Source organism: Pezoporus occidentalis, unplaced genomic scaffold (assembly GCF_034315485.1).
Source record: "Pezoporus occidentalis ecotype Australia unplaced genomic scaffold, CSIRO_AGI_Poc_V1 ctg189, whole genome shotgun sequence".
NCBI lineage: Eukaryota > Metazoa > Chordata > Aves > Psittaciformes > Psittacidae > Pezoporus > Pezoporus occidentalis.
This window is the reverse complement of record NW_026913737.1, coordinates 449,961-476,958: the sequence shown is the minus strand read 5'-3', so window position 1 is coordinate 476,958 and position 26,998 is coordinate 449,961. Positions and strand designations below refer to the sequence as shown.

The 26,998-nt window shown below is 57.9% G+C and overlaps 3 protein-coding genes across 18 annotated transcripts in view; 1 reads left to right on the top strand and 2 right to left on the bottom strand.

The window, feature by feature from the left end:
- The window catches only part of LOC134162422 (myomegalin-like), a 34,167-nt gene extending 23,501 nt beyond the window's left edge, over positions 1 to 10,666 (top strand). For 5 of the 11 annotated variants that reach the window (XM_062616195.1, XM_062616202.1, XM_062616201.1 and 2 more), the window contains 20 exons: positions 2,944 to 3,035; positions 3,158 to 3,318; positions 3,420 to 3,735; positions 3,811 to 3,979; positions 4,101 to 4,217; positions 4,302 to 4,758; positions 4,994 to 5,229; positions 5,460 to 5,511; positions 5,825 to 6,042; positions 6,422 to 6,616; positions 7,113 to 7,322; positions 7,500 to 7,631; positions 7,766 to 7,885; positions 7,977 to 8,154; positions 8,237 to 8,361; positions 8,583 to 8,684; positions 8,865 to 9,436; positions 9,510 to 9,648; positions 9,771 to 9,817; positions 10,103 to 10,666. In XM_062616195.1, the coding sequence (XP_062472179.1) occupies positions 2,944 to 3,035; positions 3,158 to 3,318; positions 3,420 to 3,735; positions 3,811 to 3,979; positions 4,101 to 4,217; positions 4,302 to 4,758; positions 4,994 to 5,229; positions 5,460 to 5,511; positions 5,825 to 6,042; positions 6,422 to 6,616; positions 7,113 to 7,322; positions 7,500 to 7,631; positions 7,766 to 7,885; positions 7,977 to 8,154; positions 8,237 to 8,361; positions 8,583 to 8,684; positions 8,865 to 9,436; positions 9,510 to 9,648; positions 9,771 to 9,817; positions 10,103 to 10,135 (3,671 nt within the window). In that variant the 3' untranslated portion in view covers positions 10,136 to 10,666. Of the gene's footprint in view, positions 1 to 2,943; positions 3,036 to 3,157; positions 3,319 to 3,419; positions 3,980 to 4,100; positions 4,218 to 4,301; positions 4,759 to 4,993; positions 5,230 to 5,459; positions 5,512 to 5,824; positions 6,043 to 6,421; positions 6,617 to 7,112; positions 7,323 to 7,499; positions 7,632 to 7,765; positions 7,886 to 7,976; positions 8,155 to 8,236; positions 8,362 to 8,582; positions 8,685 to 8,864; positions 9,437 to 9,509; positions 9,649 to 9,770; positions 9,818 to 10,102 lie in introns of all 11 variants that reach the window. The other 6 variants (XM_062616203.1, XM_062616199.1, XM_062616197.1 and 3 more) reach the window with 5 other exon arrangements.
- Positions 10,667 to 10,831: 165 nt separating this feature from the next.
- PRKAB2 (protein kinase AMP-activated non-catalytic subunit beta 2) lies at positions 10,832 to 18,959 on the bottom strand. 6 transcript variants are annotated; one of them, XM_062616206.1, is made up of 9 exons: positions 18,898 to 18,958; positions 17,396 to 17,612; positions 15,958 to 16,134; positions 15,588 to 15,754; positions 14,668 to 14,761; positions 13,959 to 14,079; positions 12,613 to 12,746; positions 12,234 to 12,302; positions 10,832 to 11,825 (listed from the first exon to the last, which is right to left on the bottom strand). In XM_062616206.1, the coding sequence occupies exons 3-9, from the start codon at positions 16,117 to 16,119 to the stop codon at positions 11,682 to 11,684; spliced, it is 891 nt and encodes a 296-aa protein (XP_062472190.1). In that variant the 5' UTR covers positions 16,120 to 16,134; positions 17,396 to 17,612; positions 18,898 to 18,958; the 3' UTR covers positions 10,832 to 11,681. The 6 variants fall into 6 exon arrangements, with proteins under 6 accessions (XP_062472190.1, XP_062472191.1, XP_062472192.1 ...); XM_062616207.1 differs by lacking the exon at positions 17,396 to 17,612 and having other exon boundaries at positions 18,898 to 18,959; XM_062616208.1 differs by lacking the exon at positions 17,396 to 17,612 and having other exon boundaries at positions 18,780 to 18,898.
- Positions 18,960 to 21,474: 2,515 nt separating this feature from the next.
- LOC134162421 (flavin-containing monooxygenase 5-like) lies at positions 21,475 to 25,817 on the bottom strand. Its single transcript, XM_062616191.1, has 9 exons — positions 25,671 to 25,817; positions 25,076 to 25,232; positions 24,674 to 24,862; positions 24,429 to 24,591; positions 24,040 to 24,182; positions 23,430 to 23,629; positions 22,730 to 23,079; positions 22,469 to 22,541; positions 21,475 to 22,225 (listed from the first exon to the last, which is right to left on the bottom strand). The coding sequence occupies exons 2-9, from the start codon at positions 25,205 to 25,207 to the stop codon at positions 21,880 to 21,882; spliced, it is 1,596 nt and encodes a 531-aa protein (XP_062472175.1). The 5' UTR covers positions 25,208 to 25,232; positions 25,671 to 25,817; the 3' UTR covers positions 21,475 to 21,879.
- Between the last annotated feature and the right edge of the window lie 1,181 nt (positions 25,818 to 26,998).

The following is a 26,998-nucleotide window of genomic DNA, read 5'->3' as shown; positions in this document are numbered from 1 at the left end:
CCACATGCCCCTTGGCCAATGGGCAAGACCCTATTCCTGCTTTGTTGGGGACAGTCCCATTAGCATTACATACCTTGTCTAGGGTATCTTTCACCTCCTCTGGGAGTGCTTGAGCTGGTGTGAGAGCTGAAAAATGATAGCAGCAACTTTCCAGTGACCAGTGCTGCCCATGTGCAATGGGCTATGGGTTAGCTGTCCTACTTGGTCACTTCTCAAGGTAGCAGGAGTGTATTTTGAATCTTTGAGTATCTGCTTCTTCCTGATGGGGAAGCTGAACCAGGAGGTGATAGAGCAGAAGAGCTCTGTCTTGCTGGGCTGTGTTACCTGGACCTGTGACTGCTTCACATTGCACCACCTATTCCATGCCTTGCAGCTGTGCTGAGGTCTCTTCCATGCCTCGGGGATAGGAGGCAGCACAGCTTTCCCTTCACACACAGCAGGTCAGCACTGCTCCTCTGGGTCTGCACCTAGCTGCATGGTGAGTTCAGCAGTTCTCGTGGCCTGATGGGATGCAGCTGGTGGCTGCTGGGCAGCTCTGGTACTTGGTTAGCTTTTCCTTTCTTGTGTTTCATCTAATTCCTTTCCTCTCACTTCTCTGTTTAGCATCATCTCATTCTCCTTCTGCCTCTGCCTTTGTAGGAGCCTTAGTGTGTCTCTGTCTTTAACCTTTCCACATTCCCTTCTCCATCCTGGCTCTTATGCCCAGCTGGCTGCCCGGTCCTTTGGGTACCATGGAGCCCAGGACTCAGCAGGGCATGAGGGAAATTTTAGCTGGTGTTCCAGCAACTCTTACCTCTTGTGTGTGTGTTTTGTGGCAGGTCTGTCCCTGGCCTCTGTTGGCATCACTGCTGCAAAGTGCCCTGGAGGGATGCATTATCCTAGGCTAAGGTGTTCCAACTGCTCTGCTCTGTTCCTTAGGGCTTTCTTTCATGCCTGATATCGCTGGCTGTGCACTCCTCTGCCCTGTGGGAGGATCAGCCTGAGAGCAACCTCTGTCAAACTGTGCAGTGCTTTGTTTGTCTCAGCTCTTTGTGGAGGTCTTGCTTTCCTCTCTGTATTTCCCTGTGGGCCTTGTTTCTCTTCCCTTGTTTCCAACAGCATGAAGACTTCCAGTGCACCTGGGAGGCCTGTGCCTGTGGGCCTTATGCAATTCTTAAACCATGCAGCTAATTCTCTTTGCCCTTAAGCTTGATGTGAAAGGCAGAGGAGGCTGTGAAAAATAGTTCTGGGGTTGCATCTCCTGCCTCCTTTGCTGGTAATATTCAGAGATCTGAGCAGCCCCTGAATTTGCACCTATCCTCCTGTACTCCTGCTGTGTTGGAGGGTTCAAGCATTTGGTGAACAATAGCCTGTGCACAGACTGCCCAATGTCTCCACTTCTCTGCTCCCCCAGCATCAGCTTCCTCATCTCCTCTTCTCTTCTTCCCCTGTTATTTTTCCTTAGGCTTTGCTCTCCCTTTTTCTGCTGTAGCCCTGGAAGCTGTGTCGTGGCACAAGAGGTGGTTCTCCCATGTCCCCACGGCAGTGGTGTGGACTCTGAGCTGTCCTGCTCTGGTCTCAGCTATGGTGACCCAGCTTGAGCACCATGTTCGCGTGGCCCTCAGCCCCCCAACAACGCCTGCAGCTAAGGGGCTGCATCCACTTACTCTTCAGGGCCCCGCAGGCATTGATCTGTAGCCCTTGATCTTTTGCTACCCAGGAGGTTGTATCCCTGGGGGCTTACAGGGCTGTGCTTTGTGTATGCCGAATGCCATGCTTGAGAGCTGCTGCTTCGCTGTGGTGCTGCTGCCACTTCCACCTGCCTCTAAGCATTTTTGTCCTGGCACAGCGCTTCTCTACGGTGTCTGTCCTTGCTCTGTGGGGCACAGGTACTGTGGTGCACAGGCTCCACCACACGGAGTAATGTCTGCCCAGGCTCAGCTCTGACTTTTGCAGCCTCCTGGCAGTTGCTTGTCACGAGTGGATCTTCCGAGTGTGCCATCATCTGTGTGAGCAGTGTGCTGTGCAGCTGCCTGCCCTGCTGCTGCTGCACTCCTAGCTGGTACTCATCTCTCCCTCCCAGGAGCTCTGTGCATCCCTGCTGGTTTCTCCTTCACCAGCAATGTTTGGCCTCTCCTACCAGCATTTCTCTGTGTTCCTGTGCTCTGTGTTCAGTCTTTCCTGGGAGCTCTAGACCTGCCACATCCAAAACAGCTGCATCTCCAACAGGCTATGAAACTTGGTCCTGCACAGCCCCAGGGGATGGTCTTGGGCTCTGTGCAAGCTCCCCTCTCCATAGGGAGAAGAGGGATTGGGGGTACACCCAGGTCAAAGAGCAGGCAGGGCCCTGCAGCTGGGTGGGAGGAAAGCTGCCCAGACAAAGGGCACAAGGCTCTGCACAAAGGGGTCAGGAGCAGAGCTGTGTGCAAGCAGAAACACATGACCTCAACTCAGCTCTGGAGTCCTGCATGTCCTGGGGTATGGTACGCAAGTGTCCCTTTAGCTTTGCTGCAGTTCTGTAATGCCAGTGCAGGGCTTGCAAAGAGCTCAGTGCCATGCATGGCAGCAGAGTGTGGGTGACATGGGCAGGGTGGCTGTTCGTGCCCTCCCTGAGCTTCCCCTGAAGGTGATTGTGTGAGGTGTGCCCCATGCTTCTGCCAGGTTAGTGCCTGACCAAGTGCATGCTGCTGCTGGTTGTGGCTTATGAAGTGTCTGCAGGATGGGTGGCATGTGTGCACGTGTGTTGGGCCAGCAAAAGGTGCTGGGTTGAAGCTCCAGCATGCAGAAGAGGGATGGCAGGGCACACACACAGTGGAGAGACCTCAGTCCTGCCCCAGCACTACTTATGTATAAGAGCCCGCACTTGCCCTTAAGCTGCCCGCAGTGGCCATGGCATCACCAGGAGGAGAGGACAGAGGCAGTGCTGCCACTGCTTTGAGTGCGTTGTGCTGTGCTATCCCCTAGGTCAGGCCACAGGCACAGACACTGATGATGCCAGCACCAACTTTACCCACAACATCAAGGAGGAGGCAGCCCATGGTGTGGCAACCCAGCACGTGAGTCAGGGCAGTGGGAGCATGGGTGGCAGAGTGCTGCACAGGTGGCACTGCACCACTGCTGGACGCTGTCCTAGCCCCTTCAGAAACATCCCTGTCACCCTCTGCCTTTGTCCCTCTAGAGCAGCCTCCAAACTCGCAAGGAAAGAGGGGGCACTGAAAGGACCCTGATGGGGACCACAGCGCCCACTGTGCCAGAGCGGGAGCTGCGGGCGGAAGAGGAACTGCGGGAGCTGAAGGCGCAGCTGGAGGAAGCCGGCTTCTCCTCTGTCTCCCACATCAGGCAAGAGCCCTGGGAAATTTGAGCCATCAGGTGTCCGCAGTTTGAGGGGGTATCCTGCATCCCTGCTGCTGCCTGCCCTTCACAGTGCCTTGTGCCCCTAGGAAGGCGATGCTGAGTCTTTACCTCGAGAATGCAGAGCTGAAGGAGCGGATGGGTGAAGCCACGTCGCTGCTGGAGAATGGGGAGCAGGACGAGGCTGGGCTAGGCGGCCCCTTGGCCCCTGAGCCGCGCAGGCTGCCGAGGAAGAGCGGCAGTGCCCTCTGGGGCTGCCCAGCCGGCGGCAGCGAGGATGGACAGGGAGCTCCAGCAGAGCGGGGAGCTGTGCCCGCCAAACGTCCAGCGCTGGAGGCACGATCCCAGGATGACATGGCCAAGAGACCCTGCCCTGGCACCCTAGGCAGAGGGGACAGGAGTTCTGTAAGTGTCCTGGGCACAGGGAACAGAGATGGAGATGGAAAGGGAGAGTTCACAGTCTTATCTTCCCTCTGGAAGGTGGAGGGCACGGTCCCTGGTGGGAGCTGGCCAGGGCTAGGAGCAGAGCTTCGCTCCCAGGTGGCGCAGGGACAGAAGCAGTGCCAGGAGCTGAAGGACAAGCTTGCTGCCTCGGAGGCCATGGTGCAGGCACAAGCCGAGCAGCTAGAGAAGTGCCATGTCCTGCTCCGTGAGTTAAAACCCCAGGCGGGATAGCGGGTCTGTGCTCTGCGCACTGTGCTGTACACAGGGAAGGGATGGTGAATCCTGGCTGGGGGGGAGGAACCTGAGCTGATGGTACTGCCCAGCAGGTGAACCCCACGCCCAGCAGCTCAGCAAGCAAGTGCAGGTGGACTTCCAGGACCTGGGCTATGAGACGTGTGGGCGAAGTGAGACCGAGGCCGACCGGGATGAGATCACAAGCCCTGGTAAGGAAAGCCAAGGCTCTGGGGATCCTTGTGCTTTGTTCAGCCAGCGTAGAGAAGTGACACTGTGCCCTGTCCCCTGTGCAGAGTGCGAGGAGCCAGATGTATTCAGTGAGCCTAGCCTGGGTGAGGAGCTGGGGATGCCCAGAGCGAGCAAGGCTGCCCAGAAAGCCATGGCCTCGGCAGATGTGGGCGCCCTGCACCAGCACATCCAGGACCTCAAGGCACAGCTGCTCAATGCCAACAAGGTGATCCAGAGCCTGCAGCGCCGCACCCGCTCCATCTCCGTCACCAGTGGCTACACCTCGGGAGCCGAGCGGCCCCCGCCGGGTCCCACAGTCCTGGCCTCCCCGGCGCACAGCCTCACCGACGAGGACGAGGGCTGGCAGTCCGACGGCCACAGCGCCCTCTGCCCGCCCGCCCTGCGGGCACACCGCGACCTGCAGCACCTGGTGCACCGCGTTGCCCTCCTCGAGGCGCAGCTGCCCGCAGCCAAGGCCGGTGGCGTTTTGCCCAAGGAGCTGCAATCTGCCACTTGGCCGGGGTATGGCCGCGGGGAGCGGGACCAAACGGGGGGCTGCGGGCGTCTCCAGGGGGTCCCCAAGCTTGGTGACTTCTTGCTGCACGCTTTTCCTGCAGCCAGACTCCTGGGGTGTTTGCACGGCAGGGCAGAGCCCCAGTGGTGGATGGTGCACGGGCTCCCTCCACAGCACTCTCCATGCCGTGCTCTCTGGGGGTCTGGCAGCCCTCTGAACCCCCCTCTTGCTGATCCCTCCTAGGAAATACAATTCGTTGATTCAAGCGCAGGCTCGGGAGCTCTCCCATCTGCGGCAGACACTGCGGGAGGGCTGCGGGGTGAGCCGCAGCCTGGTCCAGCACCTGCGCGATGCCCTGCGGTCCTTTGAGGACCTCCTCCGTGGCACCGACATTGACTACTACCAGGGGCAGGGCTTTCGGGAGCAGCTGGCTCAGGGCAGGCAGCTGGCTGAGAGGCTCAGTGACAAGCTGGGCACCAGTAAGTACCTTTGCGGGGTGACACTGAGGGCTGGACATCATGGGGCATGGTGGGCTGGGAAGGGATGCTTTGATGGGGTCTGTTGAAGGGTTTGGGACATTTGGCCACCTTGTGTCATGTGGGCTACCCACTTTGATCTGGGCTGTCCTGTCTTGCTATAGCTCTGTTTGGGAACAGACAGCCTGGGTCACAGAGACGCTGACTAGCTCGTCTCTGGCTTGTTTTTTCAGGAGATCGATGTGACAGAGACGATAAAACCAGTCACGAACTCCTGGCACTGAGGTACCTGTTCCTAGGAAAGGCTTGGGAGACCTGTTCTGCATGTGCAACACAGGCTGTCACTGCTTTTGGGGTGGAGATCTGGTGTACCTTTGAGGTCTCTCCTCCAGACAAATGTTCTAGGGCTGCCTCTGCTCTGGGGATGGGGAGGGAAGCCCCAGGCTTGGGCTGGGCACCCCATGATTCAGGGCAGCCTTGCAGCAGAGGTGGGATGCAGCATGTGGGATGTCATACTGGAGTGTGCACAGCACAGATGGGAAGAGGTGTGGGACGGGGGCTACTGCCCTGCCAACTCTAGCAAGGCTCACCTCCATAGGCTTAGCCGGGAGCTCCAGGAAAAGGAGAAGGTGATTGAGAGCCTGGAGGTGAAGCTGCAGGAGCGCTGCAAGTCCCCAGGCAGCAGCCACCCACCCTCCGAGTCATCCTGCTCTGCCACCAGCTCCTCCTTTGTGTCTGATGGGCTGGAACCCTGCTCTGATGGCGACACAGCCAGCCAGTGCAGCCAGTGCTGTGAGGAGCCCCCCCAACACACAGGTACTGCAGGGTGCCCAGGGGGCACAGCTGTGGGCTGGGGACACCAGTACCTCTGTAGCATGTGGTCCCTGCAGCAATGGGTGCACATCAGGCCTGGGCAGGGGCTGCCTGTGTGGCACTGCACCTCTGTGCCAGCCTTGAGGGTGGGTACACAGCACCTGGAGCTGCAGGGCAGCATCTCGGGGGGGGAAGGGGGGTACCGCAGCCCTGCAAGGCTGGGACCTGACCGACCTTGCATGGACTGTCCCATCCTGCAGGGCCTCCAGGTATGGGGACTCAGCTGCTTGGGGTGCATCAGTGTCCCCTGAGGAGGAGCGGTCCCTGCCAGGCTGAGCCAGAGCTGTGCTAACATCTATCTCCATCTCTCTCCTGTCTCTAGGCCTTCACGTTGACTCCTTGTCCAAACCCATTAGTGCCCCCCTGCCTACACTGGCCCCTGGGCTGTCCCCATTCCTGCCTGCAGGTCTCCCCCCCGCTACAGTACCCCTGCTCCTGGGCTGCTGTGGGAACCCAGTGTGCTCCCTGGCTGAGGCGCAGCAGGAGCTGCAGGTGCTCCAGAGACAACTGGGAGAAAGTGAGCGTGTGCCTCCAGAGTGGGGCTGTTTCTGCCCCTCTCCTGACCTCCCTTTCCTGCCCTGGGCTTTCTTCTGCTTCTCAGGGCCACTGCTTTATCGTTTGGTCCCATCACTGTGGGAACTTGTGGCCCTCATGTAAAGAGGGCCTGGTGGATGGGATGGACCCAGCCTAAGGCAACATTAGCCCTTGGAGTGCGCAGCTGCACATCCTGGGGCCTCTGGAGAAGGACTTGTTTTGTTAGTTGTTGCATAGCAGTGGGGCTGACACCCTCCAATTCATATCATGCAACCAGCAAGCAGAACAATCTGCTCTTCAGGGGGAATGGGTTTGACCAGGGTGGGGGATGAATGATGGGGGATCACCATGGGGGGGACACTGGGCTGCACGGTTAGGCAGAGAAGGGGGCAAAACCTACATGGCAGGAGTGTGTTATTCCCATTCTTCTCCCTGTCCATTGCCCTCCCGCTCTTCACCTCTTTCCCTTGTGCATGCAGGTATGATGCTACCCATGGCACCAGCAAAGCCCACAGCCCCACTGGGCCCCTTCAGAGAGGGCAGCAAAGTCCCAGCAGCACCCTGCCGACACGGTGCACTGCAGAGCCCCAGGGCCACTGAGACCCGCACCCTCTGGGACATACCCTCTCCTGGCCAGCCACTTTACAGGACCCTGCCATCAGGGTATCCCTCCATCCAGAAGTTAACAGGTGAGGTCCATGTTGGAGAACATGGGGGCATCTTGCCCGGGTGTAGGTAAATGGGGAAGAGACCCAGCACCAGAATAGCTGCGGGACATGGCTCTGATATGGGACAGGTTAGAGGGGATGGTGTGAGGCAGGTGTCACAGCTATCTCTGCCCTGAGCCATATCCATTGCTGTGGCAGGGGCAGATCTGCTGGAGGAGCACTTGGTGGAGATCCGCAGCCTGCGCCAGCGGCTCGAGGAGTCCATCTGCACCAATGACCGGCTCCGCGAGCAGCTCGAGCGCCGCCTGGCCTCTGCCGGCAAGGACAGTGGTATGGTGCTGCCCTGGGGCCAGGGCTGCTAGGGGGGCCCCAGGCTTTGCACACCCTATTGCCTGGGGAGGGTGCTCACTCTGTGTATGGCTGGGTATTGGGGAAAGAGAATAAGCACTGGTCCCCCTTGGCAGGATTGTCCAGCGATGTCTATGCCCAGTCACCGGAGCTGGGGCTGCAGTTGAGCGGGGAGAACAAGGCTCTGCGTGAGGACAACCGGACCCTGCGGCTTCAGCGTGACCACATCTCCCAAGGTAGGGCTGGGCTGCCAGCATCCTGGGGCTGTGTCTGAGAGAGCATTATCTGAATGTGGTGGCAGTGACACCTCCATGGTCTCTGTCCCAGAGCTGACGCGGGTGCAGGAGGCACTCGTGGCTGCTTGCTCCCGAGCCCGGGAGGCTGAAGCAGAGCTGGAACAGAGGCGCGGGAAGCAGCAGAGGCTGGCTGAGGAGCTCGCTGAGCAGCAAGAGAATGTCCGGCAGCTCCGGGAGGAGCGGCGCTCTCTGCAGGAGGACAGCAACAGGTAAGATTTGGGGCACTGTGGCCAGGGGGCCGGCAGGGCTGGTGGCTTGGCTGGCACTAGATCCATGTGTCACCCCCTGCAGGCTGCAGCACACGGTGACGCTCCTGCAGCAGCAGTGTGAGGAGCACCGCCTGCTGCTGCAGACACTGCGTGCAGAGCTGCACGCCTACGAGAACCTCCCTGGCCCCTCTGCCGAGACCCGTGCAGGTACAGGACTCGCCCAGCCTCCACCACCAGCCCGCTGCCCAGCTACTAGTCTTGGGGTGCCTGGCCCCTCTGCAACCCTGAGGCAGGCCCAAGCACTTCTGCGGCAGCAGCAGGAGAGACATGGTGGCCCTGCTGGCAAGCAGAGAGGGCGGGCAAGACCCCAGCAGCCCCAGGCACAGAGCCACGACTGTCTGCAGGGGCTCAGATACTTCTTATTCTAGGCTGCTTCCCATCTCCTCCAGTGCGGGATGTTGGCACAAGTTCAGCAGCACCCCTCTTCTCCCCACTGTCCTCTGACATGTTTGTGACCCGGCAGATGGACGGTAGGTCCCAGAGCCTGCCCATGCCTATGCCTCAGGAGCTGCTGAGACCTGACAAACTGATGGCAGCACCCTTGCTGAGCAAGGGTGAGAAGCCCAGGGCAGAGCTAAGCCTCAGGATGGAACAGGGAGGGCCACAGGGGAAGCGGGCAGTGGTCCTACCTAACCCTGCTTGTTCCACAGGGCCATGTGGGGCAGACCCACTGGTGAGGAAGAGTGAGGGCCCAATGAGGGCTCATGTCATTGGCTGCCTGGACACCTACCGGGCCCTGGAGCAGCACATCCTGGAGGGGAAGGCGCTGGCCTGTGAGCTGATGTGTCTCACGCGCCCTGCACTTGGGCTGCCCAACTGCCTGCTCCCGGGAAAGGAGGTAAAGTGTGGGCAGGACAGGGCTGGCAGTGGCTGGGGGCCAGACACTCTGAAGACCATGTGTAAAGTGGCCCCTGAGCCCAGTATCAGCCCTGAGCCTTGCAGGGCTGGCAAGCAGCTGGCAGCCTCCAGCTTGGGGGCTGCTGTTGGTACTGCCCCGCAGTGGTGGGCTGGCCAGGGTGAGTGTCTGGATGCAGTGGGATGTAGGTGCCCTGGCAGCGCCCGCTCCCGAACCCCTTTCCTACAGGCCCTGCAGTGGACAGGCACAGGGCCTCTCTGGGGCAGTGCCAGCACCCTGCACGGCATCCTGGAGCAGTGCGTGTCTCTCCTCGCTGCCTTCTGGAGCACTGTGCTGCCCATCAGCCCAGCCCAGCACCAGGGCAAGGTGAGCACAGGGGAGGGGCTGGCGGGGTGGTGGAGCTGGATGCTCGCTGCTCATCATGCTCGTGTTGTCTTAGGAGCAGGTGCTACAGGGCGAGATCGCAGCGCTGCGGGCACAGCTCTCTGAAAGGGAGGATGCTCTGCAGAGCACCGCCAAGCGGCTGCGCAGCACGGCGCAGCTCAAGGACAGCATGGAGCAGTTCATTGTCAGCCAGTGTACGTGGCCTGGGTGATACCCTGCTGTGGGATGGCAGGGCCAAGCTGGCCTTGTCCTCATGTGCCTGGGGTGGGCCTACAGTGCGGGAACATCACTGACCACCTCTCTCTCCCCCTCACAGTGAGCAGGACCCACAATGTGTTGCGCAAGGCTAGGACGAACCTGGAGGTGAGTTTGCCCTGGCAGATAGGGTGGGATAGGGCCAGGTGCCCCTGTCCTGGTGAGCCCTGAGGGTGGGCACAGATGGCAGACACCCCATGCTCTGCAAGCAGAGTGGTGGATGGCAAAGGGTGCTGAGGGGCCCAGTTGGGTGTAACATATGTGTGTGGGACATGAGGACCTATTTTCCTTGACTGTCCTTGACTGCTCCATCCCCAGGGCACAGCAGTCCTCCAGTGCAGGCTTGCTCGGACACCACTCCCTCTTACTGCCACATGTACTCTCTCCTGCCAGGTGAAAGCCCAGCAGGCCCTGCCCGTCGCTTGAGCAGGGCTGGGAGCAATGCCTCCACTCACGGAACAGCCTGCTGGCTGCTGAGCCATGCCAGGCCGGAGGGCTGGAGAGGACCCTGTCCCTGCTACTCCAAGGGGTAGGGTGGACAGGGGTCTGGGCAATCCAGTGCTACATAGCTAGTGGGTTTGGGCTGCTGCAGTGGTTGCATGACCTCCACCTGTCTTTGCTTGGTATTGCAGCAGCAGCTGCTGGCTTGGGCTTTGCCTGCCCCATGCGTCAGTGCTCGCCCCTTTCCACCCACAGTACTTAAGGTGGGGTGTACAGCCCTCCACATCAAGCACCTCTCACCCTGGGACTTGGTCCCATTTGTAACCCTGCTGCATACCCGTCCCTGCTATTGGATGTATGTATATGTATATAGACAGAAGTATCAAGAGCCGCACTTTGGGGCCTCCCCAGGCATGCTGGGGGCCCAGTGTGGGAGGATGTAAGAAATGCCACATTCTGTTCAGTGGCTGGAGAGTCCCCAATAAAGGTTTCCTGCAGGTTGTGGTGTTTCTGGCATATAGGTTTCTGCAGCTGTGCTCCCCAGGCTATCCACAGAACAAGGCGCAATAGGCACTGGATGGCCCCACCCCAAAGGCAGCTCTGCGCCCCACTGGGCGCTTGCTTGCTCCCTTTTCCCCTTTACCTGCTCCAAAGCCCCCCTCCAACATCAGGCCAGCAGCATCGAGATCAATAAATACTGTAATAAATAGAGAAAACCCTGTTGTGTGGCACTGCGCTGGCACTAGGCAGTGTAGCCAGGGTCCTGGGATACGTGCCCTGCTCCGCTCTTCCCAGGCCCCTCCAGCATGGCGTGCATGGTGTCCCTCTGGCTGTGACGAAGTCAGCCATTCCCTGCAGAAGCACTTGATGTTGGGGACTGTGCGTTCAGTCCTTGACGGTGCTGTCCCAGTGGCAGGTAAGCGTGGCTGCATCCAGTCCAGCTGCACCCTCCCTCCTGCTGGCTCAATGCTGAACCTGGCAGAGGGTTGGAGCTGCAGCCAGGGCTGAGAGCCCTTCCTCAAAGCTAGTGAGCACAAGGAGTGGGGCAGCACCATAGCCAGGGCTGCAGGATGGGGCAGGCTGCGTTGTCCCACAGCCTGTAGGGATCAAGGTGGCCTTGGAAGCTCATCACCAGGACAGCACAGCAACCTTCAGCAGATAGGACATGTTCCTGGAAGCACTGCCAGGATCACCGTGGGGCCTGCGCAGGCTGGACAAGATGGGCAGGTGAAGCCTTTTCCATGCTGGGCACAAGGAAAAGGTGTTCTGGTGAGCAGCAAAAGTGGCCCCAGAGACTCAGAGAAGCCAAGGGGAGCTGTAGGTGAGCAGAAACCACGGGTTAAATCAAACCACACCAGTAGGATCGGACAGTGTCACAAGCTGCAGTGGCCCTGGGCTCATTGCCAGGGCTCACGTCCCTGCCACGTTCGAGGCTGGAGCCAGCGGTCAGTTCTTGCACAGTCCTGTGGCCCAGTGTGTGCAGACAAAGCGGCGTTTGGTGTCCTGCGTGGGGGGCGGGTGAGGCCCCAGCTCAGATGGGCTTGTACAGCAGTGTGGTGACATACTTCTTCTTGTAGCGGTGTGTGGCACTGAGCACCATCACGCCATCCTGCGAGAGGCACAGCGTCAGTGGGAGCAGGAGGGGGATAGCCCAGTGCAGCCTGGCTGTGCCAACCTGGGAGTGGGGCACCCCACAGCTGCCATCAGAAAGAGGGCTCTGCAAGCCTGAGGAGCTGCCCAGCCTGTCCCTGTTGTCCTGAGTCTCAGAGCCAGCAAGACATGTACAACACCCGTGACAAGGAGTGCAAGGGAAGGGTCTGGTACACAGCAGGATTGCCCAGGGCTGCCCAGTTCCATCAGGCTGCAGGGAGGCAGCTAAAGAGAACTGTAAGGAAGCCACAGCCTACACCCCTGCACATACCACACTTCACCAGGCAGCTAAGCTGTCCTTGTGTGGCTCCTTTGACCCCTGCACCACCATCTCCAGCCCCCTGTTGTCTGCTCCCTGCAAGTGCTACAGGCTCCTGGGAGCTACAGCAGCTTCACTTCCCTCACCCAGCAGCCTCAGGGGACCTGTCCTTACCTTGATGGACAGTGCGTAGAGGTGATTGAGCATGACATGGTTGGGTTCGGGCAGCAGTGCTGGGTCACACTAGGAGAAGAGGAGTGTCACAGAGGAACAGCAGAGCCCTGACCCCCCAGCTCCAGCCACCACAGGGAGCTGCCATCTCAGGCAATCTGAGCTGCTGGTGTCTCTGGCTGTTCTGAACAGGAACAGAACTCAGCTAAGCACCAGGCTGAGTAAGGAGCCAAACCAGTGTTGTTAATGGAAATGTGATGCTTTTCCCAGGAAATGTCAAGGGTGAGGCTCCAGCCAAGGGGAGAACAGAGTCCCTGCAGACAGGACTCCCCTTCCAACCCCACTGTGGCTCCCTGTGTGTGGGCAGTATGAAGGTACCCACCGAGATATTGGTGTCCTTGTTCAGGATGACCTGGAGGAGGTGAGGTGGGAGGATGGGTGGGGATTTGAAGCGCTCCTCAGGCCGGTATACATACAATTCTTGGCCATAAGGTCCAGGTGGTGAGCTTGACAAGTCTAAAGATAAGAGAAAGAAGGAGACATGAAATGGCTGAAGCAGGCCTCGCTTCCCAAGAAGCTAAGAAGGATCCAGCAGGGTCTTTCAGGCACAAACATCTTCCATGAGCCATGCCCATGTATCCTACAGTAACAGCTCATCATTTTCACAATGGAAAAAGCAGCCAGGTGAGTCCTGGGCATTTCCAAGCAGGACTGTAAACTGGTATGTGCATTGACACAAAGAAAGCAATCTGTGGAAGCCACCCCAAGACCCCTGCACACAGCCCTCAGCACAGCTGGGTCCCTCTACCTGTAGAAAGCAGCCAGCTTGGCCCAGAACTGTACCTTGTGCAGCAGGGGCACAGCAAGCAGCACGCCTGCATGCTCTCAGTGCTGCAGGACTGCCTGATGAGGAGGTCCCAGAAAGGGCAAATAGGAGGTCTAGACAGAGCAGCTGCGCAACCCATGTGAGGAACCATGGGAGCTTGTGGTCACTAGAAGCTGGACTGGATGTACCTTCCGACCACATCTGACTTGATCATTTTGGAACAACAAGCATCCAAGAAGGGCTCCATCTCCCTGGAGGTGCTGCTGCTTGCTGGCTGCAATGAAGTATCTCCTGCCCAGGTTGGGCAAGGCTGTGGAGCTGAGCTCTGTCTGAAACAGGGTTTATACCAGGGATGGCAGACAGCAGAGGGCCCTGGACTGGAACACAACTGAGCTACCTGCTAGCATTACACACCAAGCCAGCAGTGCCGGTGTCTGCATGGTAACCTAACCTGCTGCTGTAACACAAGTGGAGAGGGAGGCTTGAGATGAGCTAGCACCAGTACAAATTACCTTGGCATGAAAACCAAGAGTAGCTGCTGAAAATAACCCAGATCCTGCTCTCACCTAGCTTGTACCCCAGATCACATGACTTACAGTTGAGCAGACAGAACGGGCTGATGTTCCCAGAGTTCACCAGTCTGAAACGGCTGCCTCAGCCATACACAGGCAAGGACCCTGCTCTGCGATGGTGCTAGCACAGAACAAGTTACACCAGCACAGTCCTTCTATAGGGACAAGGACTCAGCTGCAGGCTGCTGAGGACACACTGCCAAACACTGTTCTTCGCAGGTGCAGGCCCCTACCTCTGCTCAGGGGGTGTGTTCACCCCCAGAGCAGGGAGTCTCAGCACAGAGGATGTGGAAAATAGCACATGCAAAGCTCTAATGTATAAAAACTCACCCCGACCTGAGGTTTCTGAGCTCTCCAGGGAATCCACCTTCAAAGCATCAAACACCTCAAAGTCAGACTTCTTGACGTGAATCAGGTTGTTAATCGTCCCCATCTGGCTGGTGACCACAGGCTGGAGAGAACTGAGGTAAGAGTCTTCCTATGTTCATCTCCCACCAAAGAACACTCAATGCTTCCTAGATCCTCCCACCCAAGCTGTCTTTGCTGCACCATTACCTCAGAGCACAGGCAGCCAGTATCTAGCTCTGCTCTACGCTTGCAGATCGCTGCTGTTTACACTGGGAGGATTTCCCTTTACTCCCATGCTCCTACATCACGTCCTGTTTTCATCCTCCATCCTGCTACATGCCAATGGGTAAGTAAGCGTCCTCTCCGTCCCCTGCTGCTACCACAATTCATTTTGGAGAAGAACCTCCAGGTGAATGCTGACCCCATAGCCCATCTTCCCATGCAGCCAATTTTCAATAAGAATTAAAGGCTTTCTGGTGTTTTCCTGCCCCTCAGCACCTCCCCGAAACTTCCCTATATGGCATGTCTAAGCCCAGAGGAGCCAGCCTCTCAAAGAACTCATGGGATTGAGATGCCCCTTTTGTTTCAGCAGACACCTTCTGCTATTCCTTTCCCCCCATCTGCTGCAGTTACATCGTGTCTAGTATCCTGCAGAAGTCAAGGTCTCCAGGGATAAAGCTTTGAGCATTACCTCAGATGGGTCATGGACCCACTGGCCATCCACAAAAAATTTGTACTGGTGTTCTCCTTCTGGGAGGTCCAGGATAGCGACAAAGTCATTGTGGCTGTGCAGAGAGAAGAGGTGCAACAGCATTACCCTGTTGATGCTCTGGATGGTGCTCTTCCACGGGGTCCCAGAAAACATGCACTGTCAGCCCCTCTACCACCACGCCTTCATGCAGGGTTAGGCTTGCTCATTGTCAGTGATCTGAGGCACAACACAAGTGTGAGCATTCAGAGCACTAGCGTGGCTCAGTCCCTCAGAAGCCCAGCTGGAAGGAGTGCACAGGAGGCAGTCCAGCCCCACATGTCCAGAGAAAGTTGATGCTACAGACAGCCTCTGCAAGACACATCTGGGAGGATGCATGGGAAAAGCATCTAACCCTGTGCTGGTACTGCAGGATGAGGACAGCAAGTGCAGCAGCTCTGTCTGTAAAATCCACAATTGAGATAAACCCATTCCAGGCAATTTGCTGGGATTATGCCCAGGGTCATGTATTGTGGAATGACAAGAACATCATTAGGGCAGGAAGATATGTGAGGGACAAACAAACAACCCCCCTGGCAACAACACAACTAAGCAGGGGGTAAGGCCACAGCCAAGCAAAGAGCTGACAGCTTCCAGAAGATAACTGCGTAGGGCTCTGCTGCTGGGACAAGCTTCTGTGTGACATCAAGCTGGGCAAACAAAGTGGCCCATCCTGTCCTGTCCCTCTGTTGTACAACTTATCAGCACCACCCAGGGAAGAAGCTGACTACATATCTGTGCTCAGACCCTCCAGCCTGGGTGAACATAGACAAGATGGGTGAGCAAAGGGAACAGCCACCAGCACAGAGAAGGCGAAACACTTCCCATGATGGAGCAGAGGAGAATTAAGAGTGACAGGCTACCTCTTGATGAGTGGGATCTTGGTGCTCCAGTTGTTGAAAGATCCAGAGATGAAGACCTCTTTGCCTCCATCAGCCCAGCGGATGACAGTGGGACGAGCCTGTTGAGATGGTTTCACTGACTCCTCCAGATCCGGCTGCCACGACACAAACTCCTTATCCCCAGGAATCTGAGGTAAGAAAAACAGAGCCCAAGACACAGAGACAATCGGGACCACATTCACTCCCTCCTGGCCTCTACCAGCCCAGCTGCACATCCCAGACAAGAGCACTGCAGAGCACCTCTAGTCCCCCAACTCTCTATAGGCCCCTCACGTGGCTGGGAGCACAGAGCCCAAAGGGCAGGACAGGGAAGGCAGTGGCTAGCCCCTACCTTGGAATCATGGGAGCTGAAAACATTGGGGTCGTCAGTGCTGCCCACCATGATCTTGTGTGGGTGCTCCTTGGCAGGGTGGGTGGCACCGGAGCCATCTGAGCGGTGGGACTTGGAGCTGTGGCGCTCCCCTGACACTCGCTCACTGGTGGTGTTCCCCATGGCAGTTCACCTCCCCTGTGAGAGAGAGAAGATGGCAGTGTGCCTGTGCCCACAGGCTCTGGCAGCGAGGTGAGGAGCAAGGATGTCATTCCCAGTGTTCTTTGCCAGCAGAGACTGACAGCAATCCTAAAAAAGGCCCAAAGTTCATTTCCACTGCCAAGTTTGGGAGCTGAATGGGAATTCAATAAACAAGATAGCTTGACCTAATTATAGCCATATCCTTATGAACCATCACTCTAGTTACATTCGTAACTGTTATATTCCAAAACACATACTCGTTACTCTGTACCCCATACGAGTTCTCAGCAGCCAGCATAGTAGAGGGTCTGATGGGCAAAATCAAGCAACCTTTACTGGCAAATCAACTGCTTGGTGTGAACAAAGCCTCTTTCACAGTCTTACAGTCAAGCTCCACATACAAATCCCCTACATACAGCAGGAAAACAGACAAAGAGTGAAAGTAGCAGCTGTTTAACAGATCCCAAGCCTCCAAGAGCTTGCAGGCAGAAGAGCAGAGCCTTGCGCCTGGCAATGGTGACAGGGAGCAGTTGAAGTGTCTGAATTGAATCACCCAAGGTGGAGCTTGGCCAAGGTGTGGGGTTAATGCCGTGGTGTGTGAAAAAAAGCTCAGCTCTCAACAGAATTCACTTATGATTCACCAGGCAAGCCACCCTGTCAGCTGCAGCACAGTGAGTTCTGCTTGTGAACCTAACCAGTGGCACTACCCTGTGCATTCTGGCATCTGCCTGGCCACCTGGAGTCCCAGAATGAGAGAAGGGCCACCCAGCTGCCTCAGTGCCACCGTGCAGCTGGAGATGGGCTGCCATCCCCAATATCACCCAGCTCAGAGAAGGCAAAAGAGGAGAACTGGTCATATAGCACAAAGCCAAGAACAACTACACACCTCTTGGGACAAACAACAAAGCCACTGCAAGCTGCATGGGACTCTTCAAGCCTTACCCAGTTTCCAGCAGCTGGACTGTGATTCTTGCCCCTTCACAGGCTAATTTTTCAGCTTACCACACTGATCATGGGTGCTGCAGGGCAAGGCAAGAGGACAGCCAGCATTGCTTCATGCACTTAGCTGCGACATTTAGGGATTTGTTTAGAAGATCAAGTTATATGAAGGGTGCCAGGCAAGGCTGCCAGCCAAAGCCAGGCTTTAGAACATTACAGAGCAATTACCAAAGTATTTCTTAAATCCTGAGGGCTAAAAGTCAGTCTGAGAGGACAGCTAACCCATACCACCCCCCCTCTCAGTGAGGATCAAGCATACCTGAAGATCCAGGTCAGATGAGCTGCACCACTTGCTCTGACATCTTCCCCCTCTGCCCTGGAGGAGGCTCAGCCAGCTTCTCATAAAATCTATCCCTGTGCCACTAGACCTGCTGTTGAGGAGCTTCTTCCCCAGTATCTCCACTAAGGCTCCCTTACTTCTCATCTACAGGGAGGAAGGTAGGAAATGCTGAACATCCTCTTGTACCAAGACAGACCTGAGAGATACATGCAGGTGTTAACAGATGTGAAAGCTTTCCTTTCTTGTCTCTAAAAGGAATTCATTCCTTCTTGCTGTCTCTTGCAGGTTACGCTATCCTAACATTTCCTGAGGTTCCTCCCAGGCGCTGGCTTCTTTCTGGTGCATGGTATCAGAAACCCCATGCAGACAAGCCCACCCCACCTCCTGCATCACACACACAGGCACCCTGCTTCGCTGGGACAGTGAGCTCTCTGAGCATAGTCTGCGACACTTGGCTTTACTGAATTAACTTCTACAGCTCTTGCATTCAGACAAACCCTTGTAGCACAGCATGCTCTGATGGTGTGACACAACTATGTTCAAGTCACTGATGGCAACACTGCCCATACCAAAACCCAAGCAAACCTCCACAGCGTCTCAGCATGTCTGCTCCCAGTCTGGCAGCAAGCTGCTGCCAGCTACAGTCTGCAATAAGGTGGGTGCCTGCCTGCTGGATCACAAAGCCCCTTAGGCTTCAACCAGCCCCGCCTCCCCACTTTGCTTCTGACCTGGACACACGAAATACACCAGTTCCCCCTGAGATGTGTCACACTTGCTGCCTCTCCCACCCAGCCAGCGACCTGGACTGGGAATCACCAGCAGCCAGGCTGAGGTTTATTTTGGAGAGATGGGGGTCTCTGTTCAGCACTCTCAGTTGCCCACAGCCTGCTTGGCAGACACCTCTTGGTGCTGAAGGTACCCAGGGAAGCCTGATTTGCCCAGACTCTCCTGCCTCCCTCATTCAGAGAAGGAAACCAGAGCTTAGCCGAGAGGTTGCCATAAGGTTAAGGGAATGAGCTGGGAAACCGGGAATAAGAAAGCCTCCCTCCTCTGGATCCTGCCAAGCAGGCATGACTGGGGTGAAGGCTCTGCCAAGCAGTGGCGTTGGCAGGGCTGTCATGAGGGCTCCGCGAAGCGCTGCTAGAGCTGTCACGGCATGCAGGGCCGCCACCCGCCCTCCTTCCCTGATGGGTGCCTGCCACGGCCCTTAGGAGAAGCTGGCCGCACCGGCTAGAGACAGGGTGCTCTTGAGGTGCTCCGAGCCGGCTGCAGGCCACGGCCACGGCCACGGCCACCAATGAGGGGTCCAGGCCACCGTTACCCACCGCGCTGTCCCCCGTGGGGATGCCCAGCCAAGCCTCACCCGCCGTCTCCCGCAGCAGCACTCGGGAAGCAGCGCCCGGCCAGCTGCCTTCCGCCCACCCTCAGCCCCGCCCGCCGGGACACCCGCCGACAGCCCCCGCTCCCGACCGCAGCCCTACCTGGCCACCACCGCCCCGCTCTCCGCCTCCGTCCAAAATGGCGACACCCCCACCGCCGCCGCCACCAGCCTCTGCGGGGCGCTCTGACCCGCCCCCGCGCGCCGTTCTGTGGCCGCGCCCCCACTCCCTCCCTCCCGCGGACCCGCTTTCCCGCTGCCGGGCAGCCGCCATGTTTGTTGAGGGCGGCTTCGCTCGTTGTTGTGAAGGGCGGCGGGCCTGGCGCACCGAGGGCCGCGCGGCTTCACCTGCGCCGCAGCCGGCGGGCGGCCATATTGGTTGAGGGCAGGGCTGTGGCCCCGAGGTGGCGGGTTCAGGAGTGTCTGCGGGGCTGGGAAGGCTGGCTGAGGGGGGCAATGGCCACGGTGCTGCCTGCGAGCTGGAGAGGCCCGGTGTGGACAGGACAGATGCCTTGGGACGGACAGCAGCGACGGAGACAGCCCACACAGCATGATCCCTAGTCCCCTCTGCATGGGGACTAGATTTATTGCCCGTTTCCCAAAGTGTCGTTGTTGATCAAGTTCCCTGTTGCCCCATCACCTCTCTGCCGATCAACCCACAGGCAGAGCTTGCAGAGTGATTCCTGCCCTCGGGGCTGCCCCTGACAGGACCTGTTGTGGCCCTGGTACAGCAGGAAGGCGAGACAGACCAGGCTGTCTGGTCTGTTTTGCCTTCAAGGAACCAAAGGTTTGGTTCTTTGAACCTCTCGTCTCAAGGAACCAAGCCTCTTTGTGCCTCTTCATGTGGTGGTGATGCGCACTCTTCATGTGGTGGTGATCTTGGAGTTGTGCATGTAGTTGGGGAAGTCCTCAGGTATGGGGAAGTCGCTGAAGCACATCATCTCCTTGGAGGTGTTTATGATGACAGAGCGGTAGATGCTGGCGCGGCCCTCCTCGGGGTGCTCCTGTGGTAGTGGGGCATGGCTTGGCACTTGCCAGGGACCCCAGGGCTGCCTGCCTGGTGCCTCACTGTGCCTGCGGGTGCAGGGTTAAGCCACAGGTGATTGCACCTACCCCTCCACTTAGCACTCCTATGCATGTGATTGCCCACCCCACATAAAAGGGAAGAGGGCCATGAGTGGTATCAGCGTGTGGTGGGGTCTCGTGTCTCAGTTTCCCTGCTCCCACCCCTGCCCCTGATGAGGCAGGGCATTCCTGAAGCTGTCCATGATGTCATTGCCCCAGCTGCCACATCAGGTCTCACCAGTTCCTGAGCCAACTCCTGCTCTTCCAGCTATGTGGCCAATCCTGCCTGATGAGTCTCTGCCCCAGCAGCTGGGTGCTGCTGCCCTAGCTCTGCTTCCTCAGTCCTTTTTCTGACCCACCATGGGCAGAACCAGTGGACTGTAACTGGGGCAACTCAAAACCCATTGTGGCTTGGTGTGGTGTGTCCCCCTCCCAGGCTTTACCACTGTGTATCAGGACATTGTGAAAAGCTTGTCATCTTGGTGGGTTTCCAGGGGAAAAGCCAACAAACAGCTTCAATAGGTGGGGGCAGAAATGAGCTCTGGCGTTTCCCCTGATGAAGGGAGAGCCAAAGCAACAGAGGAGGAAGTGCTCGGTACTTCTGCATGGGTGAGTACCACAGAAGCAGGGAGAGGAAGAAGTTGGACTTCCAGACAAGGGCTCGTCAGGACAGGGACTGGGACTGGGATAGACAGTGGGGTCAGTTGGGAAAAGGGTGGGTGGGGAAGGAATGGAGGAGGCAAAGAACAAACCAGCAGGGGAAGGGGTGGATGAGACTGTGAAGAAAGGGCTTGTGAAAGGACATGAGACTCCCGATGTCACAGCAGTTTGTCTTTCATGTGGTTTCATAGTCATATATATGCAAAGTAGGGGAGAGGTGCTTCATTACCTGCCAATAATCAATTCCAATGCTGGCTGTGCTGCTAGTGTGGGGCAGGCTGGCACAGAGCAGGGCTGTGGTGGTGGCAGGGATGCTGGAGAGTCTTGTCCTGGGGCAAAACACACCTGGGCGTTGTGCGGAGCCTGGTGGGTCACAGTGGGGGTGCACGGTGCCACTTGGTTAGGGATGGCACTTCGGGGGCTGACTGAGATCAACTGGGCTGTCATAAAACGTGCTTGCTGATATGACCTACAGGTACTCCCTGCTGCCCTGCCACACCTCCTGCCTGCGCCTGCTCCCGCAAAGGGCTCATGAGGACCTGTGAGCGCATAACGATGCTGATGCTGCCATGGGGATTCCTGGGCTCAGGGCTGAGATGCGGCCATGCTGCGGATTTTGGCAGGTCATGGCGTTGAAAACAAAAGCTTGTGGATGCTGCGTGCACTGATAGCCGGCAGCTGTGTGGCTCTGGCTTGTAGTGGCCAGGAACCCAATCACTGCTGCATGTCCCCAGCTACCCAGCAGTGGGGCCTGCATGCAGGAGATGAGGGTGACACTGAACTGTGCCACTGTGACGACCCTGAGTGAGGCTGTTTTGCCTCACGTTTGCATGTGTGTGCACGTGTGCAGCATGTGCTGCCATGGGGTGCGGGCATGAGCCAACCTCAAAGCCGCGTGAGTCCTGTGGGTGCACAGGGTATCATGGTGGTGCCAATAACGGGAAAGACACCTGTCTCTGTTTAACGCATTTATCCAGTTAGGAAGTCTGCTGTGCCTTTGCCGCTCAGCTCTTGTGTGAGTGTGCCAGTGGTCGCATGGCTGGGTTAGAGGTGACAGAAAAGCCTGGTGTGTCCCTACTGGGTTGAAAGAGCAGGCTGAGAGGGACTGGATTTTACTGTGTGCGTGAGCAGGTTTCCTCTTCTGCCCCTGGCTGTGGCTTCCTGGGGAAAGGCGGAGACCGGGCACTGGGGTGTTATTTCGAAAGCTGTGGAGGCTCTGTGCATCTTGGGCTTGTGGCCACAGCGGGGCGACGTGGGGCAGGAGGAGGGGTCCTGCCAGCACTGGGGTGCACAGGTTACTAGGGGGCAGGGGATGAACAGCCGCACGCCCGGCACATCCCTTTGCACACTTGTGGGTCACCTAAAAGTAAGCAAAACCGATGGCGAGGATGGCCACAGCTCCAACCAGCTTGAAGAAGAGGGGCAAGGCAGGAGCTGGTGGGTGCTCCTCCACGAGCCGCGTCTGCAGGGGCTTGATGATGCGCTGCCGCTGGGTGAGGATGGCCTCCCTGGCACCGGCCCACTTGCCCGGGCCCCGCAGGCGGTACTGGTATGGTGTGCAGGGCCCAAAGGCTACCTCCAGCGCCAGCTTGGGGTCGGTGAGGAAGAGGGTGAGCAGGTTGGGCTTGACCCCCACCTGGCAGGCGAGCTCATCCATGTAGGGGATGTAATCCACCTGGATGGTGTGCCGCTGGCTCTTCACGTACCTGTGGACATGGAGGGTGAGCGGGTGGTAGAGGCAGAACTGGCAGATGCCTCGCACGCCAGCAAGGTGGTACTGAATGGACTACCGTTGGGAAGGATCAGAAGGGTGGGTTTAGAGCAGCTGAGCACATCCCTGCCATTTTTTGGCAATGCCAAGTGTGCCTGGAAGCAGCACAGGACAGGACAGATGCCCAACCTCAGCTGTACCCAAAAGAGTGCCCTCCCTGTTCCCAGGGGGATCTTACTGTTTTGCCATTGCTTCTCTCTTCTGCTTGATATCCGCCTCCATGCAGTGTCGTGGGGGAAGCTTGTTCAAGCCTAGGGAGGATAAGCCACAGCGTGGCAGTGCTGGCAACAACGGCTGGGATGTACGTTGGCCATGCCATTGGCTTCTGCCAGGATGGCACAGCCAGCTGCTTCCTCCCAGCCATGGCTGGGCACCTTTTTACCCAGCTCCAGGGGTGCTGGCTTAGGCTGCAGCCACAGGGGAGGTTTGTCTCGCTTACCCTTGAAGATGCGGGTGGCCCAGCGACACTGGAGCTCGGAGATGGGCATGATGGCACCCAGCGGCTGGATGAGGCCGATGAAAGCCAGTGTTGGCTTTTCCAGGTCAGGGGGGAACATAAATTTGTAGAGGGAAATCTGGTTCTCTACCACCTTCACGCAGCCTTCGAGGAAGGGGAAGGAAAAGCTGTATCCCGTGGCAAAGACCACAGCATCAATGTCTTCCCTGGTACCACCTTCAAAGATGGCAGATGTCTCTGTGAATTCCTGGATGTTTGGCTTCACCAGCACCCTGCCCGAAATGATGCGATTGGGCAGGTCGTCGTTGATGGTTGGGTGTTGGTCAAGGACCCTGAAAGCACAAGGAGCCATGAGAGTTCTGCGGTGGGTGTCTCTGCTCAGTGCTGTGCTCCAGCCATGGCTCCCTGCTCTGGGGATGTGGGTCCACAGGGATGCTCATTTCCAGTGGGGCTGTTCCCACAGGGTTGCTTGGCAGGTAGCGCTTCACCGCACCAAGGTTCCCTGGAAGGGGCCGTGGTGGCTCCCCGGAGCATTGCCTGGGCACCACACAGCTATTAACCAGGTTTCCAGGGCTGGTGCCTTGGCCCAGCTCAGGCACACAGAGCACGGGAATGGCTGAGCAGTGCTGGACACGCGGGAGGCAGAGGGTCCCTCCTGGGAAGGGGGAGCATTTGCTGGCACCTGTGCTTTGGCTTCAGGCCATAGAGTGAGTGGTTGAACCTGGCGTTCAGCTGCTTCTCCACAGAGCTGCTAACCGTGGACTGGCTCAGCAGCTTCTTCAGGAACGCGTTGGTGCGGGTGGTGATGATTGTATCGATGGGGTAGCCCTCATCTCCAACACGGTTGAAGATCCAAGCTCCACGGCGGGTGCTGAGGAAGACCTGGGTAAGGAAGTAAGCGTTGCCTCCTGAAGGCTTTGCAGGTGCTGAGGGGCTGCACAGGGGAGACACGTGCCTGCCCCAGGGTAGGTCCTCTTCCTGCTGGCCAAGCACTCAGCAAAGACCAGGAGGGAAGAGAGAGCTGGTGGTCAGCACCTAGCAGGGGCAGGGAAGTAGGGAGCTGTCCAAGGGCAGCCCCAGTCCAGGACTCAGAGATGGAAATTGGGGTATCCATACAGGATCGAGTCTCAGCTGACGAAGGCTGGGACAGTGGGAGCCAGCACCGCCAGCTGCAGTGAGTACCAGGACAGAGCAGTGTCTGTGCCAGCATGTTTGTGCTGGTGTCCTTGTGGAGCTGGCAGTGTCCCACGAGGCGCTGCCCTGGCCACTGGGACCCCAATCTTGCTGCTCACCTGCTTGGCAGTTTGGCTAATCTCCACGGCCAGGTCTGCCCCTGAATTCCCGATCCCAATGACAACGACCCTCTTGTCTGTGAAGTCCCGAGTGTCCTTGTAGTCTCGGCTATGGATGTAGTGGCCCTTGAAGTTGTTGATTCCTGTGGGCAGGGAGGAGGGATGCTTGGCTTCCTGGGCGCTGGGCTGGAGGGTCACCTCCTGAAACACTGAGTTGTGGAGGTGTCTCTGGCCCTGGCAGACCCTTTCCTGGGGAGCATGAGAGCTCTCCTGGAGCTGTCTCAAGGCAGGGAAATGCTGAGGCCAGAAGGAAGAGCAATAGGGAGAATAGGGACTGCCACAGCCAAGCTTTCTGGGGTCTCTCCTCATAGCCGGGTGTGGGGCAGTACCTGGGAAGGTGCTCAGCGGAAGGTGGGCCTCGGTGTGGTGCCCGGTGCACACCAGCACAGCATCAAAGACGGCCGCCTCCTGCTTCCCTTCCCTCTCCGTCACCACCTCCCACTGGCCCGTGGCGGCGAAGTCGGGGCGCTTGGACACACGGCACACACTGGTCTGGGTGCAGGGGGAGCGGGCGTCAGGCACCCTGTGCCCCCGCTCTGTTTCACTGCTCAGCCCAGACCCTGGCGGCTCTCACCCTGAATCGGATGTGGCGCAGCAGGTCGAAGTGCTGGGCGTACATGCGGAAGTACTCCATGATCTTGGAGTTGTGCATGTAGTTGGGGAAGTCCTCAGGTATGGGGAAATCGCTGAAGCACATCATCTCCTTGGAGGTGTTTATGATGACAGAGCGGTAGATGCTGGCGCGGCCCTCCTCGGGATGTTCCTACAGGAGCAGGGCATGGCCTTGTGTGGTGAGGCACCATGATGGAGACGGATGGCTGGGGCTGATGTGGTGGCTCTTTATGTTGAGCCCCTGCCCTCAGCTCGCCATCAGGACCCTGCCACAGCCAGCTGCATGCCACCCCAGAAGCAGCCACTGATCCCCCAGCTGCTGCAGTGCTGACCCACAGCAAGACATGTGGCCAGCAGGGTTTACCTCAAACCTCCAGAGCCCTCCGATGTCCCCACTCCTCTCGAAGCAGATGGGCTCCAGTGACTCCTGCAGGCAGGCTCTGATGGCGCACAGGCCGCTGCTGCCCCCTCCAATGATGGCCACCCTCTTTGCCATTCTGCCCTCCACCTCTGGTCTCTGCCTGGAGACAGTGCCGGAGAAGGGGGTTTAGAGGCACAGGTTGCAGCTGTGCAGTTTGGTCCTCTGCCCCAAAATGGTCACAAGCTTAGGGGCAGGCCCCAAAGTTTTGTCTGGGACTGTGAGTACAGCTATCCCTCTGCTCCAGCAGCAGGAACCGGGTCAATGCTGGGGTTTTCACCATTGCAGTGCTTACATCCAGACACCTGGAAGAAGTGCTATCAGGAGATATGGATCCTTGAAATCTCCCCCCTCATGGCATGTCCAAGCAATGGAGGCATGCTGGAGTGCCGTGCCCTCCCACGGGGACCCATGGCTCCCACCATGGTGGACACAGCCCCTGAATCTGCACCTTGCCCTCCACCTTCCCCAGGGTAAATGCTGAAGGTTCCGTACCGGCACCTGCTGCGTGCTGGCACCCACCAGCACCCCCTCCACTGACCTGCAGCTGTGGGTTCAGCAGCCCAGGGAATGCAAGCGGCTGGCAGGGAGTCAGTGAAGATCTGTGCTCAGTTGTCCCAAACTTGGATGCCTGACGCTGGCCTGGCTTTATGGTGCACGTCAGCGGTGACAGGGGCCTCCCACTTGGTCACTCCTCCCACACAGAGCAGAGGAAGCCAGCAACCGGTTGGGCCAGACGCCTGCTTGGCTTTTCCGGCAGTGTTCCTCGCCACAGGTTCAGAGGGGAGAGGTAACCAACCATGTCAGGCACCTTTCCAGGAATTGCAGCACAGGGAAACCGCAGGGACATGGGGTTACAGGACAGGCAGAGATGCAGCAGGTCCCCATGGTGAGAATACCAAGTAAACAAATGCTGCTCTGTACTTTTAACTCTGTAATTATCAACATGTCCTGTCCATGCAGGCACCAAGGGCCAGGCTGACACAGCGCGGGGCTTACCTCGAAAAGCCAGAGACCCCCGATGTCTCTGCTCCTCTCAAAGCAGGCGGGTACCAGCCCCTCATCCAGGCAGCATTTCAGGGCACATAGGCCGGAGGCACCGGCACCACTGATGGCTACTTTCTGGGCGGCCGTGTCCTGCAGGACTGTGGTGGTGGCAGGGATGCTGGAGTCTTGTCCTGGGGCAAAACACACCTGGGGGTGTGCGGAGCCTGGTGGGTCACAGCGGGGGTGCACGGTGCCACTTGGTTAGGGATGGCACTTCGGGGGCTGACTGAGATCAGCTGGGCTGTCATAAAACGTGCTTGCTGATATGACCTACAGGTACTCCCTGCTGCCCTGCCACACCTCCTGCCTGCGCCTGCTCCCGCAAAGGGCTCATGAGGACCTGTGAGCGCATAACGATGCTGATGCTGCCATGGGGATTCCTGGGCTCAGGGCTGAGATGCGGCCATGCTGCGGATTTTGGCAGGTCATGGCATTGAAAACAAAAGCTTGTGGATGCTGAGTGCACTGATAGCCGGCAGCTGTGTGGCTCTGGCTTGTAGTGGCCAGGAACCCAATCACTGCTGCATGTCCCCAGCTACCCAGCAGTGGGGCCTGCATGCAGGAGATGAGGGTGACACTGAACTGTGCCACTGTGACTACCCTGAGTGAGGCTGTTTTGCCTCACTTTTGCATGTGTGTGCATGTGTGCAGCATGTGCTGCCATGGGGTGTGGAATGCAGCCTTTGCCTGTGGTGTGTATCTTCAGTGAAAGAACACTGGTCTGAATTTTTACCTCCTATTATCAGGGTGTCCTTATATCTCACCTGGGCTCAGGTGGAATAGAGTTAATTTTCTTCTTAGTAGCTTGTGTAGTGCTGTGGT

Coding starts and splice junctions, on each gene's coding strand:
- LOC134162421 (XM_062616191.1), bottom strand. CDS start 25,207: ATGGCAAAGAGGGTGGCCATCATTGGAGGGGGCAGCAGCGGCCTGTGC. Junction 23,630..24,039: donor TTAGCCAAACTGCCAAGCAG/GTGAGCAGCAAG, acceptor TTCCTTACCCAG/GTCTTCCTCAGCACCCGCCG. Junction 23,080..23,429: donor GGCCTGAAGCCAAAGCACAG/GTGCCAGCAAAT, acceptor TTGTGCTTTCAG/GGTCCTTGACCAACACCCAA.
- PRKAB2 (XM_062616207.1), bottom strand. CDS start 16,119: ATGGGGAACACCACCAGTGAGCGAGTGTCAGGGGAGCGCCACAGCTCC. Junction 12,747..13,958: donor CTCAGAAACCTCAGGTCGGG/GTGAGTTTTTAT, acceptor TCTTATCTTTAG/ACTTGTCAAGCTCACCACCT. Junction 11,826..12,233: donor TCTACGCACTGTCCATCAAG/GTAAGGACAGGT, acceptor CCCCACTCCCAG/GTTGGCACAGCCAGGCTGCA.